The 19,639-nt window shown below is 41.8% G+C and overlaps 1 protein-coding gene and 1 long non-coding RNA gene across 5 annotated transcripts in view; both read left to right on the forward strand.

The window, feature by feature from the left end:
* Nucleotides 1-19,129, forward strand: part of LOC115168008 (diacylglycerol kinase alpha-like) — a 29,253-nt gene extending 10,124 nt beyond the window's left edge. For all 4 annotated transcript variants that reach the window (XM_029722848.1, XM_029722846.1, XM_029722847.1 and 1 more), the window contains 23 exons: nucleotides 144-230; nucleotides 2,266-2,342; nucleotides 3,812-3,944; nucleotides 4,110-4,184; nucleotides 4,305-4,354; nucleotides 4,563-4,637; nucleotides 4,794-4,910; nucleotides 8,941-9,058; nucleotides 9,458-9,546; nucleotides 9,728-9,847; nucleotides 10,246-10,344; nucleotides 13,481-13,567; nucleotides 13,780-13,853; nucleotides 13,962-14,036; nucleotides 16,198-16,283; nucleotides 16,456-16,545; nucleotides 16,758-16,918; nucleotides 17,102-17,166; nucleotides 17,295-17,385; nucleotides 17,627-17,816; nucleotides 18,085-18,202; nucleotides 18,304-18,364; nucleotides 18,521-19,129. In XM_029722848.1, coding sequence (XP_029578708.1) covers nucleotides 155-230; nucleotides 2,266-2,342; nucleotides 3,812-3,944; nucleotides 4,110-4,184; nucleotides 4,305-4,354; nucleotides 4,563-4,637; nucleotides 4,794-4,910; nucleotides 8,941-9,058; nucleotides 9,458-9,546; nucleotides 9,728-9,847; nucleotides 10,246-10,344; nucleotides 13,481-13,567; nucleotides 13,780-13,853; nucleotides 13,962-14,036; nucleotides 16,198-16,283; nucleotides 16,456-16,545; nucleotides 16,758-16,918; nucleotides 17,102-17,166; nucleotides 17,295-17,385; nucleotides 17,627-17,816; nucleotides 18,085-18,202; nucleotides 18,304-18,364; nucleotides 18,521-18,598 — 2,205 coding nt within the window. In that variant the 5' untranslated portion in view covers nucleotides 144-154 and the 3' untranslated portion in view covers nucleotides 18,599-19,129. The remainder of the gene's footprint in view (nucleotides 1-143; nucleotides 231-2,265; nucleotides 2,343-3,811; nucleotides 3,945-4,109; nucleotides 4,185-4,304; nucleotides 4,355-4,562; nucleotides 4,638-4,793; nucleotides 4,911-8,940; nucleotides 9,059-9,457; nucleotides 9,547-9,727; nucleotides 9,848-10,245; nucleotides 10,345-13,480; nucleotides 13,568-13,779; nucleotides 13,854-13,961; nucleotides 14,037-16,197; nucleotides 16,284-16,455; nucleotides 16,546-16,757; nucleotides 16,919-17,101; nucleotides 17,167-17,294; nucleotides 17,386-17,626; nucleotides 17,817-18,084; nucleotides 18,203-18,303; nucleotides 18,365-18,520) is intronic.
* LOC115168009 (uncharacterized) lies at nucleotides 14,058-16,089 on the forward strand. The gene is made up of 2 exons (XR_003870608.1): nucleotides 14,058-15,129; nucleotides 15,218-16,089. It is a non-coding gene; the product is annotated as an uncharacterized LOC115168009 (long non-coding RNA).
* Nucleotides 19,130-19,639: the final 510 nt, after the last annotated feature.

Consider the following 19,639-nt stretch of genomic DNA (forward strand, 5'->3'; position numbering starts at 1 on the left):
CTACCTAGCACTGTTATGTTCAGCTTACAATTCTGGTTTGATGTCTGAGCCGCCTCCATTTCACATTCACACAGCAGAAGACTGATGTAACTCGTTTTCCTCTCCTCTCTTCTCGCCCTTTTCTGCACCGGCGGTATGTGCAGACGCAGGTAGCATGTCCGCCCCCACAGACCCAGAGGTGAAGGAGCTGAACCCAGTCGACTTCATCCAGCTACAGCAGTACATTGACTGTGAGTACATGCAGGCAGGAAGCCTCCTCAGCCCTGCATCGCCTTCCCCTTACACCCACACGCTCTCATATGTGGAAGTGGTGATGACTGTCTCTTACTAAGTATCTGCAAAACGTAGCCGCATTTGGCCCACCATTTTTCTTGGTAGATCTCTGGATTTAGACATTTTCTGAACATCAATGTTAAGGAAAATTAAGGAATAGAAAACTGGATTTCTTATCCTAGTGTCTGTTATCCATTTGAATGTCGTAATACATCTGTCATGTAATACACATGTCATGTTGCTATGTAGAATATTATATATTTGTAGTTTCTGCCTACAGAAAGTTTTCATACACCTTGACTTAGTCCACATTTTGTTGTTACAGCCTGAATTCAAAATATATATTTTTTTCTCACCCATCAACACACAATACCCCATAATGACAAAGTGAAAACATGTTTTTAGAAATGTTTGCATATTTTATTGAAAATGAAATATCTAGTTAATATACCCGAGTCAATACTTTGTAGAAGCACCTTTGGTGGCCATTATAGCTTTGCGTCGTCTTGGGTATGTCTGTATCAGCTTTGCACATCTAGATTTCTGGATTTTCTCCCATTCTTCCTTGCAGATTTTCTCAAGCTTTTATTAAGTTAGATGGGGAGCGGCAGTGAACAGCAATCTTCAAGTCTCTCCACAGATTTAAAAGGGATTCAAGTCTGGTCTTTGGCTGGGCCACTCAAGGACTTTCACATTCTTGTTCTGAAGCCATTCCATCATTGCTTTGGCTGTATGCTTGGGGTTATTGTCCTGTTGGAATGTACATTTTCGCCCCAGTCTAAGGTTGTTTGCACTCTGAAGCAGGTTCTCATTAAGGATTTGCCTGTATTTGGCTCCATTCATTGTTCCCTCTATCCTTACTATTCTCGGAGTCCCTGCCGCTGAAAAGCATCCCCATAGCATGATGCTGCCACCACCATGCTTCACGGTAGGGATGATGTTAGACAGGTGATGAACTGTGCCTCTTTTTTTTCCAGACTTAGCGCTTTGCATTCAGGCCAAAGAGTTACATTTTTGTCTCATCAGACCACAGAATCTTTTGCCTTATGCTCTGTCTTTCACCTACCTTTTTGCAAACTCCAGGCATGCTGTCGTGACTTTTTCTCAGGAGTGGCTTCCGTCTGGCCACTCTCCCATAAAGCCCAGATTGGTGAACTACTGTAGAGACTGTTGTCCTTCTGGCATGTTCTCCCATTTCAGCCAAGGAACTCTGTAGTTATGTCAGAGTGGTCATTGGGTTCTTGGTCACCTCCCTGACCAAGGTCCTTCTTGCCCAGTTGCTCCAGTTTGGTCAAATGGCCAGTTCTAGGGTAGTTCCATAGTTTTTCAATTTCCCAATGATGGAGACCACTGTGCTCTTGGAACCTTTGAACACTCTAGAAATTGTTTTGTTTCAGATATAGACCTCATCGTAATTCTATCTCGGCAATTTTCGGACGTTTCCTTGGACTTCATGGTATAGTTTCTGCTCTGACATGCACCGTCAACTGTGGGACCTTATACTGACAGGTCTAAATCAAGTCCAAACAATTGAATTGGCCACAGGTGGACTCCAATCAAGTTGTATTGACATCTCAAGGATGATCAAAGGAAATTGGATGCACCTGAGCTCAATTTGGAGTGTTATAGCAAAGGGGTGTGAGTACATTCATTTTCAATAAATTTGCAAACATTCTAAAAACATGTTTTCACTTTGTCATTATGGAGTATTGTGTGTAGGTGGGAGAGGGACATTTTTTTTAATGCATTTTTAATTCGGGCTGTAACACAACAAAATGTGTATTAAGTCAAGGGGTATTCATTCTCTGTAACAATCATTACTTAGACATTCATGTTTATAGTACTCTAAAATAAGAGTTTGTGTGTGTGTGTGTGTGGTGTGTGTGTGTGTGTGTGTGTGAGACCTGAGTGAGACCTGAGTGAGACCTGAGTGAGACCTGAGTGAGACCTGCGTGTGTGTGTGTGTGACCTGTGTCTCTCTTCTCCTCCCAGACTGCACGCTGAAGGTTAAAGATGTGCTGAGGGAATTTGATGCAGATGGCAGGCTGGCCCAGCACAGACATGGAGAGGTGAGAGGAAACCATGGCCAGGCTGATATCGACCCAACCACAACTCATGTCTGCTCTCAGTCCCTCTTGATAAATGTCTGTGGTACATTACAGTTTGCCGTGACATTTTAGAGTGATTGTTATGGTCATGTGATACCCATTGGTTTTCTTTTTAGAAAATCTATTATAATTTAAACATTAATCATGTTGATGAATATGACATGACTACCTAAGAGCGCTGTATATACATCAAATCAATTAGGAGAGAATTGTCTTCAGGGGTTGATGAATTTGCAAACCGCTGAAGTTACTAATGGAAATTACCTCTTAAAATCGTGCCAATTCTGCAAGTTCTCTGACTGACGTTGTGCTGGCATCATGCGGAGTAAGCCATTAGGTGATTTAACGGGACAGGTTTTCCAGTATTGCCGATATCAGCAGTTGGATTTGCCAAATAATTAGGGCAAATCCAATCTTCTCTCATAAGATGGATAAAAACAACACATAGCAACTAGGACTTACGGACTTAAGCGAGGGGAAACAATGGGTTACAGAACAGAAAGACTGATATTTCTCAATGAGGATGATGAGAAAGAAGCAGCAACTCTCGAAGTAGAGTAATTAAGTGGGAAATCTGCCTAAAAGCATTGATCAGTATGGTTATGTACTGTATACTCTGTTGTCGGGAATCTCGTCCTTTCTCTCCTTTCTCTCTCTCCTCTCTCTACCCAAGTCTTCTTAGCATTGAAAGGGAAAGGGAGATACCTAGTCAGTTGTACAACTGAAATGTGTCTTCCGCATTTAACCCAACCCCTCTGAATCAGAGAGGTGCGGGGGGGCTGCCATTGAGCTTGGGCTGCCTTGCAGTACCATAATGTATTACTGGGGCAGTTCTTTAGCGAATCACTCAGGGAAAAGCAACTACGACCAGAAATGGGTTTGTGGTTCAGTATTCCAGAGGGTGTTCTGATTTGTGGCCCTTAAGCAAATTACTCCCCCTAAGTTATTCCAGGAATATCAGGCGGCACAAATGGATGAAATATTGATTTTCTTGGGTTTCTCCCAACCTGCTATAGTGTGCGATACAGACAAAGTTCTCAGATGAAGTTTGTGGTTAAGAACAAGTTAAGCGCGTTGGGCCAGAAATCAAAAGGTCACTGGTTCGAATCCCTGAGACGATTAGGTGAAAAAAATATGTTGGCGCCATTGAGCAAGGCACTTAACCCCAATTGCTCCTGTAAGTCGCTCTGGATAAGAGGGTCTGCTAAATGACTAAAATGTTAAAAAAATAAATATTGTTTTGACCAAATCCCCTCATCATTGTAACGTCTAGGAATTATTATTATTTGCACCCAAATCACTCCGTCCTAAATCAGAATGTTTTGATAAGAATCACAAGATCTCTGTCATCTTCCCATTTGATTGATTGATTGATCGATCATTTGAATCATTGATTGATTGATTGATTGATATCCCATCCTCTGCTGCAGTGTATCAATGAGGAGGGCTTCCGTCTCTTCCTGAAGACCTATCTGGAGGTGGAGGACTTCCCTAAGGATCTCTGCCAGCGCCTCTTTCGATCCTTCCAGAGCGGAACTGAACCTGACGGGCAGGACAATGCTAGTACGTTTATTTACCCTTGTGTAGACTCATATTATTGTCTGTCTATAGTCAACGGTTTCACTATTCTCGATGCTAGTTCATTTATCAAAGTCCACAGACTGCACATGATTATGTGTGCTCTATGTGTTAACTTCCCCCTCCTCCTTCACCTCCTCTCTCTCATAGAAGAGGTATTCTTGAAGGACGTTTCGTGTTACTTCTCCCTGTTGGAGGATGGCCAGCCCAGAGACAAGCTGGAGTGTGAGTCTTGATCCTGTTTTCTCCACCATGTATCAGCTCCATACTGCAGTCTCTTTTTATAGATATGTTGTTTGATGGCTATGTCCAAGATTTTTATATGCCAATTTCTCCCTCTTTCAGTTGCTTTTAAACTGTACGACAGAGATGGCAATGGCGTCCTTGACAGCTCCGTAAGGCAATTAGTCATATTTCTTCTGATCTACATAGAAATGGGTAATGGGTATTGTACCTGATTGCCCATTTCAGTGTAATAACAATGTAATAACATGTAATGACTGGCTGTTGAAGGAGATATCACCTTATACACTTTAATTTCCACAAGGTATATCAGTTCTTCAACTAACAATGAGTTTTGCTCTCCTGTCTGTATGAACCCAGGAGGTGGACCGGATCATTGCTCAGATGATGCACGCTGCAGATTACCTTGGCTGGGATGTGTCTGAGCTGAGACCAGTAAGTGTGGTCAAATGTGGGATTTCGAACAATAACTGACTATCATTTTAATAGAGGGGAAAATACCTAAAGTCTTCTGCAAATATCTTCTGCACAAACAGCCACTCAAGAATGCTCATTTAGACACTACGTTATAAGACACTTTAATTTGTTCAGGTGCTGAAGGACATGATGACTGCCATCGACGCAGACAGCAGTGGCACGGTCTCTCTGGATGAGTGGGTGGAGGGAGGAATGAACAACGTCCCCCTGCTGGTGTTACTGGGTCTGAAGGTGGGTGAACCATGTTCACCTGCTGGTTCGTGTTCATTAGGGACAAAATGGAAGAAAACTAACTGAAACAGGGAGGAACTACCTGAACTTGTCCAATAATAAGAAATGCTTGTTTTTTTCCACTGCAAAACATTTTGCTATGGTGTGCTTTAATGAATACAACCCTGGTGTTACTGGGGCTGAAGGTAGGAGTCGGACCATCCATCACTCATTCCTCTTTATTGCGTCAGCAGGATTTTTGTGGAGCCTGGGCTGGGAGGAGTACACATGATGCGTCCTCTTGATCTTATTTCCTAATGCATGTTTACGCTGCTAATGTACTGTTTTTCAACCAGCTTTAGCAATATGTCACTGCCTCCACCAGTCTCTGGAGTTTCTTTTTCATCTCTCTCTCTGTGTGAGAGTGAGAGAGTGAGAGAGCGCACACACTCCCCCCCCCCCTCGCCTTCTGCAACACCCTTCTGCTGACTCAGTGCTGCGGGCTTGCTAATGTCACCTCTTTCACATATACAGCATCTCTGCACCACCAGCAGAGTGAGTTAAGCTTTTTCCACTTTAGCTGTAACTTTTCCATCTAACATCACCATCTTCATCAATTAGTAGTAACTACAACGGAAAGGAAGGAAATAGATATTGATTGTTACAGTATAAAGAGGAAGTGATTGTTTGAAACAACTAAACTAATTGGGGTGCCACAGCACTCTGATCTCCCGAGGGCTGATAGACTGTGATTTGGAAATACTAGCGTCTGAGAAAATATCTTGGTATTGTGGGTAGGCCTACTTATTGATAATGCAGTTTGCTTCTGGGTCTGTTAGTTGACTGCCTGGCAAAGTGGACTGTCTGGCTAGCTGACTGAAGGTCTAAACTGTAAACTGGTCTCTCTCGCGCCTCTACAACAATGCCAGGGACTTCCCCTCCGGCTATTTCAGGCCACCAATGAGAGTCAGAGCTCTCTCACTTTGCTAAGTTCAGGGGCTATGCTTCATACACATACACTGACTGAAAGTCTGGCTTTGAGCTGAGGCACCATGAGTCATTTAAACCAATGTTTGTAAAAGCATTTGTTACTGTCGATTTCTGTCTAATCTAGATAAGGGCATATAAAATCTGTGACCTTGTTACTGTGTTATTTAAAAACATTAATTCCGTTCTCAGAAAATTCTAACTTTCCATAAAAACCACAATAACTTTAGTTATGTTCAGAAAAACTTCTAAGAATGTTATTTAAAAACATACAGAACTTTCTGAAAGTATTCATGCCCCTTGTGTCACGATTGTGTATAGGAACGGACCAAAGCGCAGAATGGGTATCGTTCCACATATTTAAATTTTAATGTGAAACTATGCAAAACATACGGTAAACCATAAACAAAACAACAAACCGTGACGAAGAGGTGCAACTTACACTAACTCAAAATAATCTCCCACAAACACTAGTGGGAAAAACAACAACTTAAATATGATCCCCAATTTGAGACAACGATGACCGGCTGACTCTAATTGGGAATCATACAAAAACCCCAACCTAGAAAAAAGAACCTAGAACACAACATATAAATAAACTAGACAAAAACCCCAACATAGAAAAAAGAAACTAGAACCAAACATATAAATAAACTACACAAGTCACGCCCTGACCTCAGGATGTGACTCCTTGACTTATTCCCTTTTTGTTGTTACAGCCAAAATTGAAAATGGATAAAACAAATCCCACTCATCTACACACAATACCCCATAATAACAAAGTGAAAAACATGTTTAGAAATTGTTGCTAATTTATTGAAAATGAAATACAGACATATCTCATTTATATAAGTATTCACATCCCTGAGTCAATACTTTGTTGATGCACCCTTGGTGGCGAGTACAGCTTTAAGTCATCTTGGGTATGTCTATATCAACTTCGAAAATCTTGATTTGGAGATTTTCTCAAGCTCTGAGTGGGGGAGTGGCGGTGAACAGCAATCTTCAAGTCTGTCCTCAGAGTTCAATGGGATTCAAGTCTGGGCTTTGGCTGGGCCACTCAAGGACTTTCACATTCTTGTTCTGAAGTCATTCCAGCGCTGCTTTGGCTGTATGCTTGGGGTCATTGTCCTGTTGGAACGTAAATCTTTGCCTCAGTTTAGGGTTGTTTACACTCTGAAGCAGGTTCCCATCAAGTATTTGCCTGTATTTGGCTCCATTCATTGTTCCCTCTATCCTTACTATTCTCGGAGTCCCTGCCGCTGAAAAGCATCCCCATAGCATGATGCTGCCACCATCATGCTTCACGGTAGGGATGATGTTAGACAGGTGATGAGTTGTGCCTGTTTTTTCCAGACTTAGTGCTTTGCATTCAGGCCAAAGAGTTACATTTTTGTCTCATCAGACCACCGAATCTTTTGCCTTATGCTCTGTCTTTCACCTGCCTAATTGCAAACTCCAGGCGCTCAGTCATGTGCCTTTTTCTCAGGAGTGGCTTCCGTCTGGCCACTCTCTCATAAAGCCCAGATTGGTGAAGTGCTGTAGAGACTTCTGGCATGTTCTCCCATCTCAGCCAAGGAACTTTGTAGTTCTGCCAGAGTGGTCATTGGGTTCTTGGTCACCTCCCTGAACAAGGTCCTTCTTGCTCAGTTAGGTCATACGGCCAGCTCTAGGCAGAGTCTGGGTAGTTTCATATCTTTTCAATTTCCCAATGGAGACCACAGTGCTCTAGGAAATTCAACACTCTAGAAATGATTTTATACCCTTCCCCAGATATAGACCTCATCATAATTCTATCTTGGAGATAAACGGACAGTTTCTTGGACTTCATGGTATAGTTTCTGCTCTGACACGCACCGTCAACTGTGGGACCTTATGTTTACAAGTGTGTAAATCATTTCCAAACAATGAAATTGGTCACAGGTGGACTCCAATCAAGTTGTAGTGACATCTCAAGGATGATCAAAGGAAATTGTATGCACCTGAGCTCAATTTTGAGTGTTATAGCAAAGGGCAGTGAATACTTATGTAAATGAGATATTTAAATATAGCATTTTCAGTAAACGATTTTACATTTACCCCTTTTTCGTGATATCCAATTGGTAGTTACAGTCTTGTACCATCGCTGCAACTCTTCCACGGACTCTGGAGAGAGCCATGCGTCCTCCAAAACACCACCCTGCCAAGCTGCACTGCTTCTTGACACACTGCCCGCTTAACCCGGAAGCAATCTGTACCAATGTGTCGGAGGAAACACCCAGCTGGCAACCGAAGTCAGCATGCAGGCACCCGGCCCGCCACAAGGAGTCGCTAGAGCGAGGCGGGACAAGGAAATCCCGTCCGATCAAACTCTCCCCTAACCCGGACGATGCTGGGCCAATTGTGCGCCGCCTCATGGGTCTCCCGGTCACGACACAGCCTGGGATCGAATCCGGGTCTGTAGTGACGCCTCAAGCACTGCAAGGTTCTCAGAACCTCAATGCAACCTAAAAACAAATGTTTCCAGAACGGTCTGGAATGTTCGCTTTTGTTCTTAGAATGTTTAAAAAATGTTCAGTTTTACCGGTCAGAAAAGGTAGTTCCCGCACCAATCTGAAAACCAAAAACACCCTACACACATTCCCACAACTTCCCAGGAACTGGGCACACACTGGTTGAATCAATGTTGTTTTCACATCATTTCAACTAAATTACGTTGAACCAACGTGGAAGAGACGTGGAATTGACATCTGTGCCCAATGGGAAATGTGCTAGCTGGGTTAGGATTGGTGTTGATTATTTTTGCTGCTAATAGAATCACTCATGGCAGATGACACTCCAATTTCCAACCATGAGCCAATATTAGAATGAGATGTGTATCAATGCTTGCATTGCTTACATAGTGTTTTCCAAATATGAGATTAGATTATGCGGAGTATAGACATTTACCCTGAGATTCAGTGTTTGTTCTAGAAGTGTGCAAAAATTGTCAGCAAACTACATTAAAAAAAAGATTCAAAAGCACATACTTTATATATTTCATTGATGATAACATAATATGTATTTTCTCCCCCTCCACCCCCAGATGACTCAGAAGGATGGGCAGCACCTATGGAGGATGAAGCATTTCAACAAGCCTGTCTACTGCAACGTTTGTCAGAACATGCTGCTAGGACTAAGGAAACAGGGACTTTGCTGCACCTGTGAGTGACACTGTCTAGTCTCACCACTAGAGGGCAATACAACTTCACTTTCTCAATCCACTCAAAGCTAATTTTTGAGCAGAAAGACATCTATCCTGATCATGTAATTGAAAGCAAGTTAATGAAATCTCATACTCATAACCGGATTACGGTAAGACGTATGCAAAAATGTATGCTAAGATATGTCATAATGACCTATGACATCCCTGCATTGCAGTATATTTCCAAATCATTTTCATAGAAAAACAATGTAGTGGCAATGTTTCTTGCCTACTTAATCGTCAGCCATCGTTTTTAGTCTTGATTAACATGATTAATTAAATCAATAAACGAGAGAGAATAACAATAGTTAAACAATGGAGACACGTAATGCATTGTTTACTTGTCTTTGTTTTCAAGGTTGTAAATACACGGTCCATGGACGGTGTGCCAACAGAAACCAAGCTCCCTGTACCAGGACCTATGTCAAGTCTAAGAAAGACACAGGGGTATGAGTGTTTTTTTCCCAAACAACTGCAAATTCCATTGTAAAATGTTATCTTAATATTTCTAATGCCTCTTCATTCTTAGTGTATGTTGTAATTTGAATGTCTGAGCCATTCTCTTTGTCCCTGTTTATGTACAGTATGTCTGTCTTGCATCTTACTGGGCCTGTGTCTCCTGCCTCAGGTTCCAACCCATGACTGGGTCAGTGGGAACTGTGACTCTGGGAAGTGTGACAAGTGTCAGAAGAAGATCAAGAGTTACCACGGGCTGACGGGAAAGCACTGTGTCTGGTGCCACTCCATGGTGAGGAGGGAGGGCTCCTGGGTAGCTCTGTGGTCGTGTGAGTCAGGCCCCTTGGAATTATTAGGCCAGATGTTTTCTTCCCCGCAGAGGATTTACATTACAATCTATTGTGAAATCTGTTAATGGAGGGGTCTTGAAAGAGCTACGTCTGGAACTACATATTTTAACAATACTGGGGTGGTGTTTTTTTATTTTTTTTTATTTAACAAAAATAATAAAGAATCACAACTGTAAAAAATAAATAAATAAATTGATATATATATATATATATATATATATATAAGCACTTTGTGACTACTGTTGATGTAGAAAGGGTTTTAGAAATAAAATGTTATTGGCTTTATTCATTAATAATTTGATAAGAGCTAGCTATATCACTAGCTGCTTCTGTGTTCCAGCGCCATGATGACTGTGCCTCCCAGGAGCCCTCTGACTGTAACTGTGGACCTCTCAGAGACCATATCCTGCCCCCCTGGGCCATCTACCCTGTTATAATGGTACTGGATCACCAGCTGCCCTGTTACAGTTGTCCAACACTGTCAAATGGAATATACTGTATGAAGCTCACAAAGATATATGTTTAGGAACCTTAACTGTGCGAAATAACTTTTTTCTTATCTTAAAAACAACATTCACTCGCATGCAATGGTAATAGTAGGATATCTAAAATGTCCAGCTTGAGAAACGATACATTTGGTTATCATATTGTCATTGCTTCTTGTTTTATTTTGTGCCTCTGGGTGATCCTCATGAAATTAGAACAAAAAAGACCGTGATTTGGGATTTTCACTATATTTAATTAATCGAAGGGTCCTTTGTATGAAGGATTGTTGAAATATATTTGACATTTGTATCTTAAAGCGGCAATCAGCAGTAGGAACAATATCAAAGTGGTTCGGTAAAAAGCTGAGGGATGGGGGTGGAGAAATTGAATCACTCTCAAATTCATAGACAGAGCTATGAATGTAAGTAAGGGCTGACCGTCCATGATATCAACATTATAGTTTTGTAGTGTTTGTTTACATTTTCTTTGTTTACAAACATTGGAGAAAGCAAGCTCATATTTGGAGTTCTGATGAGTAACAGCAGTTGAACTAAGCTCATGAGGCATTTATAAGATATATCATTAATTTTTAAGTCCAAAATGGTCCAAAATGGATGTAGCAACTGCTGATTTCCCCTTTAAAGCATAATTGAGAAGTAATTATTTCAAATTGGAACATTTGTGACATTTTGGCCTTACCCAGGCCACCTTTGACTCCATAATGTTTCATCTGTAAGTGCTACAAAGCAAAACATTGGTGTCTCTAATATGAATAGTATTTTGATGTCAATGACAATTTTCTTAAATTAATTTATGAATATTGAAATAAATAAACATAAATATTGAAAATATGCCATTTTAGAAAAGATGCCATATTAAACATAATATTCTGCAGGCATATCAAAGTTACAAAGTGGGATCTCTGCTGGTTTTATAAGTTATGATCCATTTTTAAGCTACAATATGTAACTTTTTGGGCGACCTGACCAAATTCACATAGAAATGTGAGTTATAGATCTGTCAATCGCATTGAAAGCAGGTCTAAGATGTGGTATATCTGTTCTATGTGTGCTATTTCTAGGCTTCCAGTTCGTAAATTTTCATTTTGTGTCTTTTACTTTTACAATTTCAAACATATGAAAATATAATATTTTTTGTTATGGAAAATATTTCACAACAGTTTAGATGGTACAATGATTCTCTACACTATACTTGCTTGTTTTGTCACAACCTGAAATGGCAACGCGATTTCTGTGTAGTGCATCTTTAAACAGAGAAATTGGCATAGTAACCAATCACACCCCTCTTTTTACTTGTATCATTGCACATTCTGCAAATCACCAGCAGAGGTCAACCATTTTGAATCGATTTTCACATTCACTCTGTTAGTAATGCATACAAATTGGATCATAACTTTAAAAGTAGCAGAGATCCAACTCTGGAACTGTGATATGCCCGTAGATCAGTGGGGGCTGCTGAGGGGAGGACGGCTCATAATGACGGCTGGAACGGAGTGAATGGAATGGCATCAAACATGTGGAAACCATGTGTTGGATGTATTTGATACCATTCCACTGATTACGCACCAGTCATTACCACAAGCCCGTCCTCCCTAATTAAGGTGCCACCAACCTCCTGTCCTGTAGACGTAGAGTATCATCATGTTTTGAACATTTTGCCAAATCAAAAATTTGATATTTTCAATATTCATAAATTAATATAAGAAAATGATTATTGAAATCAAAATACTACTCATAGGCCACCCAAGTGGCGCAGTGGTCTAAGGCATTGCATCGCAGTGCTTGAGGCACCACTACAGACCCGGGTTCGTTCCCAGGCTGTGTCACTACCGGCCGTGACTGGGAGTCCCATAGGGCGGCGCACAATTGGCCCAGCGTCGTCCGGGTTAGGGGAGGATTTGGCCAGGGGGGCTTTACTTGGCTCATCGCGCTCTAGCGACTCCTTGTGGCAGGCCGTGCGCCTGCAGGCTGACCTCTGTCGTCATTTGAACTGTGTTTCCTCCAGCACATTGGTGCGGCTGGCTTCTTGGTTAAGCGGGCGGATGTTAAGAATTGGGTCATGTTTCGGAGGACGCATGACTCGACCTTCGTCTCTCCCGAGCCCTTTGGGAAGCTGCAGTGATGAGACAAGATTGGATATCACGAAAAAGGGGGGTAAAAATACAAACAAAAATAAAATTATAATAATAATAATACTCATATACAGATGAAACATTAAAAAGTTATGTTTTAAGATACAAATGTCAAATATACACTGAGTGTACAAAACATTAGGAATATTGGCGCTGTACTTTCCATGACATAGACTGACCAGGTGAAAGCTATGATCCCGTATTGATGTCACTTGTTAAATCCTCTTCAGTCAGTGTAGATGAAGGGGAGGAGACAGCTTAAAGAAGGATTTTTAAGCCTTGAGACATGGATTGTGAATGTGTGCCATTCAGAGGGTGAATGGGCAAGACAAAAGTGCCTTTGAACGGGGTATGGCAGTAGGTGCCAGCCGCACTGGTTTGAGTGTGTCAAGAACGGCAACGCTGCTGGATTTTTCATGCTTAACAGTTTTGTGTGTGTATCAAGAATGGTCCACCACCCAAAGGACATCCAGCCAACTTGATACAACTGTGGGAAGCATTGGAGTCAACATGGGCCAGCATTCCTGTGGAACACTTTTGACACCTTGTAGAGTGCATGCCCTGACGAATTCAGGCTGTTCTAAAGGCAAAAAGGGGTGCAACTCAATATTAGGAAGTTGTTTCTTATGTTTTGAACACTTAGTGTATGTCAACAATCCTTCCTCCAAAGGACCCTTATATGTATTAAATGTTGTTGTTTTTTTGTTCTAGTTTCATGAGGAATCCCCCTCTTGGTCTTTGCGCAATTCAAATGAAATTGTATTTGTCACATGCCGAATACAACAGATGTAGACCTTACAGTGAAATGCTGACTTCCAAGCCTTTAACCAACAATACAGTTTTAAGAAAATACAACAACAAAAAAGTTTGAAATAAAAGTAACAAATAATTAAAGATGACATTAATTGCCTGTCCATTTCTCCGTTTACCCCATTAGGAGAGGCCAAACAGCATGAAGAACGGTTCTTCGAGCTCAGCCGACGACAGTGACCACAACACCACTCCTGATGGACAGGTGCTTCAGGTACATACTAGTACCCTGTCTAGGCCTTTCCCTGTTACAGGACCGCCGGATAGTACTTGGTGTGAGCACATGAACAGCAGTGTCTAACTATTTTACCTTGTTTAGAGTTTGTCACTAGGAAGTTCCTCACAGCCATATTCCATCTGAATACACTGACATTGTGTCTCCATTTGTGAAACTGCTGTAGCCTGTAACTATTTATCCCTGAACAGATTAATCCGGTACCAGACACTCATCCTCTTCTAGTGTTTGTGAACCCTAAAAGTGGAGGCAAGCAGGGAGAAAGGTGAGGCCACTCGCGAGCACTCCTACACAAATGGGCATTTATAGTTTACTACGAAACCATGTCAATCTTCGTATTTTACAATGACAAGAAAGTTATGTTTTATTTCAGAGTTCTGCGCAAATTTCAGTATTTGCTGAATCCACGGCAGGTGTATAACCTCTCCAATGGTGGACCTGGACCAGGGTAAGGTTTCCCATATGGACAACGGCATATGGTAGAGACCAGTATGAGAATGAAATGAAAAACGACTCTGTTCTGATGCATCACTAATTGGACAACTGAGGTATATTTAGCTCCTTTGAATCTCCAAAAATTACATTTAAAACGTTTACTTTTTTGGGAGTGTAATTGTGTGTGAGCCTTAACTTTCATGTTTCTGGTAATGAAATAATATTATCTTATTGTTTGAGTGCAACGGTTTTGAGACGTTCTAAAGCGAAATCATGCATCAAAATTATAGAACAGCTCTGCTGAATTTTTTATAAGTATGGTAGTCTAGTGGATTCTTAACGTTCTTCAAACTTTTCACAGTAGAGGTCCTTTAAGTATTCAAACCACGAAAATGATAGTAAACTGTTCAATTGACCGAAGTTTATATAAAAGTCAACTTATTACAGTGTAGGCCATTAGAATATTATATAAATTCATAAAATGTTATACAATTTAAATGTTTTCAGGTGAATACTTTTATTTTGAAACTTTGGGGAGCTCCAGAGGATTGGCCTAGCTAGCAACTTACTATCTCATTCAAAGTTCAACATTGTGCGAATAAATACATTCCTCAACAAACTCGATGGATTTGATCCAAATTAGGCTCAGTCACAGGCTATAAACTATGCGAGGCAAGGCAGCTCTGCGTGTTCAAAAGAAAGCAGACAAGCACAGATGAAAAATGAATTTCGGCGAAAGAGAGATACAAGTGCTGAGCAGGGAGGTAATGCGCCACGAAAATATCTTACTCGTGGGAAATAAACGGAGTGGTGAATGGCATTGAATTTGGGACAGTATTACATGGGAAATCAATGCAGTGGGTAGCGTGAGGCGAACAGTAAGCAACGTGAAGCATAGGTGGCGAGATGACAGGCTCAGAACTAGAAAGAATAAAGGATTATTGAATAATGCTGTACTGCTGTAGGATATGCAGTTATAGACGTTTTGAAGGATCAGATACTATCACAGATTGAGGCTGAGCAGCAACAGTCAATCACGGTGAAGACCGAGGAAGAGGAACGCATCTTCGTAAGAGAAACATCAGTCGCAGTTGTGAAATCGGAGGGTGAGTTGTGTTAACATTACTTTAGCTTAATTACATTAGATATGGGATTTTGCATTTAGTTAACTTTATGATTCATCTTCACTTTCAGAGGGGGGCTCCTCCATCTCTTGGAGGTTATTTGGTTACTCCTGTAACTCCAGTCCTATTGACACTACCTCTGGGTGGTGCTTCAGTCAGACCACCTTTGGGCCCCAGTATTAGTGCAACGTTTCTCCTCAACTTGAAGAATAATGGCCCTTATCAGAATGCAACCTCACACAAAGTGTCATGATCCACTCCCTCCTTCTGGGAAGCTGACAACACTACAGTCAATGTGCCAAGGGCTGGCCAGCAGCTCCAGCCTGCTCAGTACAGTCAGGGACATGGCCTTGACCGTTAATGACATGATGCAGCGGCAGGTTGAACACAGTCAGAATAGGATGAGTGTCCTGGAGAGAATAACAACAGCTGTGGAGATGAGAAATGCTGGTCTCCCTCCTACCTCTCAACATAAATGAAACCACTACAGTCTCCTGAAAACCAAGGCACATCTGTCTTCGGTGCGGACTTCAACAACTAGAATAAACTGGGGAAACAGCACTGTTTTGATGTCTTACAATGTGATGGTCTGTTGTAGGCATGTGGTCTAGGCACTAAGCTCAATGAGGTGCTGAGACAGATATCCAGATCCCAAATTGAGCAATACTACAAAGATCACTGATCTTCCCAAAATGGTGCTATGATAGATGTTTTTGTTCATTGAGTTATTCTACCTCAAATTTTGTCATCTTCTGTGATCTTGGTGTCTGATATAAACTTGGTGTCTTGCACATATAACCGTGATGTTAGTCATGGATTATCTCAATGTTTTTGATGACTTTGTTAAGCATTTTCTATCAGATTTATTTACCTATCTTTTGTTTTAGTAGAGTTTAGAAATGTTTAGAAATCACCCCAAAAATAAAAAATACAATTCCTCTCTTTGTTGACTTGAATGGCTTATATCTGTCTGAGATGCCATAACCATCAGTGAATATTCTTTTAGGTCCTGTCCTGCACCCACAACATAATATTACGTCTGTGTTTCAGGCTGTGCTTCTTCAGATCTCTGAAGGATTACAGGATCTTGGTTTGCGGAGGGGACGGCACTGTGGGCTGGATACTTGATGCTATAGGTGGGGTCAAGTACACAATGTTGGTAAACCATGTGTTATACATGCCGATAGACAAATCAACTTCAAACTATGAATTTCCTAACCAAAGACTCAAACATGTTACAGAAATGGCATCCCGTGTAGTAGACATGAGTAATATTGATCTCTCTTTCTTCCCTTCTGCTTCAATCAGACAAAGCCAATCTTCAAGTGCGGCCACCTGTGGCTGTATTACCCCTGGGCACAGGAAATGACCTCGCACGTTGTCTTAGATGGGGAGGAGGTGGGCACAGGGTTTACCTTTTTTCATTATACCCTTTGTGTGTTCACGGATCATATATCCAGTATTTGCTGTCCACAGTTCTACTGTATGTGATGAAAGAATCACTGTCTCTGGGTGTTTCATCTTAGTTTGTTGTATGTTTTTGTACATGTGTGTGGGACCGTTGGTAGCACAGAATTATCCCTTATAGTGTACCTCTGTGGTCTGTGTAGGTTATGATGGGACAGATCTGTGTCGGATCCTGAAGGAGATCGAGGTCAGCACCCCGGTGCTGATGGACCGCTGGAATGTAGAGGTGATCCTAGAGGACCCCCGGGAGACAGGAGACCCTGTGCCTTATGAGATCATCAACAACTACTTCTCCATCGGAGTGGTGAGTTAGGAACAAGGGGAATTAACATCTAGCCTGGTCCCAGATCAGTTTGTGCTGTCTTGCCAACTCCTATGGCCATTTTCACGTTGAAGACAGCAACAAATGTGTGACCAGGCTATGTACTTACGGCACACACCAGAATGCTTTGCTATCAACTTTTCAGAACTTGTTGTATGTTGACAGGACGCCTCTATTGCCCACCGTTTTCATACGATGAGAGAGAGACACCCCCAGAAATTCAACAGCAGGTAAACACATTTGAATAACCAGGCCAGAGTCCTATAGTACATGTGGGGACTAACCTTTTAGGGGTAGTCACCTTGTGCATGGTGTAAATGACCCTACGTTTATCCAAGAATGTTGTTCAATATCTCAGAATGAAGAACAAGTTGTGGTACTTTGAGTTTGCCACCTCAGAGACCATCTCTGCTTCATGCAAGAAACTGAATGAATGTCTAACAATTGAGGTGAGGATGGCAAACACACAGCTTTGCATCAGCTCATAAACACAGTAGCTATCTAAAAAAAAACTATATACCTTAACACGTACATCAACATGGTCTGCAAACAAGCACATATTTCTAGCATGCAGAATTACATAAAGGTTGTGGTTAACACAGGCGACCGGATAGTTCTGTGATATGCCTTATGTTTATCCCATTATGGCATCTCGTTAAGTTGCTCTGTCTGATTGTGTACGTCCCTCAGTGCTGCGGCACCCCATTAGACCTGAGTAGCCGTTCTATGGAGGGGATTGCTGTCCTCAACATTCCCAGCATGCACGGTGGATCCAACCTGTGGGGAGAAGCCAAGAAGAGTGAATGCAAGTGCTTGATGAATCCTCAGGAAATGCCTGTGGTTATTGTTGACCCTGAAGTCTTGAAAGTCAGTGGACAAGGTACAGCGATATCCCTTGGCTTTAACCAAGGGCAAAACATTTCAAAATGTGAAAGGGTGTGTCTGGTAAATGATATTGTTAGGATATGATGTGAGATGTTAGTTCTCATGTCACAGCTGTTAAAAGATAAACGCTATTTTCATTGGAAGAGGCCCTTGACCCTGGATGGGTTGAGAAGTATGTTTGAATCTTAACAGCTGGTCTCAGGCTGAAAAAGACTGCCTCTCTGTGTGAATTGCATGTTCAGTGTTTCTATCTTCCGTAACAGATGTCAGTGACTGGCGTTTGGAGGTGGTTGGCCTTGAAGGGGCCATGGAGATGGGACAGATATATACAGGACTCAAGAGTGCTATACGACTAGCAAAGACCTCCCAGATCACAATCAGGTGAGTGTTTGGGACATGTTGAGATGTGTACAGACTGGCTGAGATATACAAAAACATTCCATCCCCACTACTTATCTTGCTTATCTCTGTCCATCTCTCAGGACTAAGAAACCTTTACCGATGCAGATAGATGGAGAGCCCTGGATGCAGCCACCCTGTACGGTGAGTGCTAGGAAGCCAGATTGGCAAGCAGAGTTGAAAGCAGGTTCGGTTGCTAGAGCCCATGGGACGTGATGCTAATAATATGTTGTTAATATAACATGGTGTTAAACATGGCCATTTGAGTAAAGAAACCTTTTTCTCATATTCCTTCTTTAGATTCACATCACACACAAGAACCAGGCCAGTATGCTGATGGCTCCCCAGGGCCGGTCCAGCTTCTTCAGCTCAAAGTAGTAGCCTGCTCCCTTCAGCTCAAAGTAGTAGCCTGCTTCCTGGCTTCAAGCTGTAACATGGCTGGCCTGTATACACTTGCTTATTATTGTACATTTTGTTAAAGGCCCAGTGCAGTCAAATGTGATATTCCTGTGTTTTATATATATATTTCCTCTCTGAGGTTGGAGTAATATTGTGCAAATTATTAGAATGTCCTTTTAGTGTAAGAGCTGTTTGAAGAGACTGCCTAACATTTCAGCCTGTTTTGCTGTGAAGGAGTTTTGGCCATGGCAGTAAATTAGCGAATAGGCTGATAAGAAATAGTTCCAAACCTCTCTCAGTGTCAACAGATGTGGTAAAGAGGTCAATGGAAGTTGACCAAAACAAGGAAAATGCCATGGAAACGCGGTGGGGGGAGATCCCGAAATATTAGCAAAATTAGCCTACATTTACATTTATGCTATTGTTTGTGTATTTCACACTATGTTGAGGTAGAAATAGGAGTATAATGCTTGTATGGATGTCAACCCGAATACACGTTAAATCAAATCATCTTCACCAATCAAGTCATCAATCAACTGCAATATAGTTGAAAACAACTTTGATTACCACCACCGATTTCTGTGTGCTTCCAGCTTATACCAACGGGAGTTAAAATTTAGCAGTCACTTCTTCTAAACCTGAAAAGGGACAACTTATTGATGTTATGCAGCTAAAACAGCCAAACATATCCAAATCAGACTTCAGTTGTGGGTCAGGCTGGGCGAGTTCCATGCTTCCTCTGGAAGCAACGTCAGCACAAGAACTGTTTCATTGGGAGGTTCATGAAATGGGTTTCCATGGGCGAGCAGCCGCACACAAGCCTAAGAAGATCACCATGCACAATGCCAAGCGTCGGCTGGAGTGGTGTAAAGCTCGCCACCATTGGAGCAGTGGAAACGCGTTCTCTGAAGTGATGAATCACACTTCACCGTCTGGCAGTCCGACAGACGAATCTGGGTTTGGCAGATGCCAGGGGAACTCTAACTGCCCGAATGCATAGTGCCAACTGTAAGGTTTGGT

This window comes from Salmo trutta, chromosome 30 (assembly GCF_901001165.1).
Source record: "Salmo trutta chromosome 30, fSalTru1.1, whole genome shotgun sequence".
NCBI classification, from domain to species: Eukaryota; Metazoa; Chordata; class Actinopteri; order Salmoniformes; family Salmonidae; genus Salmo; species Salmo trutta.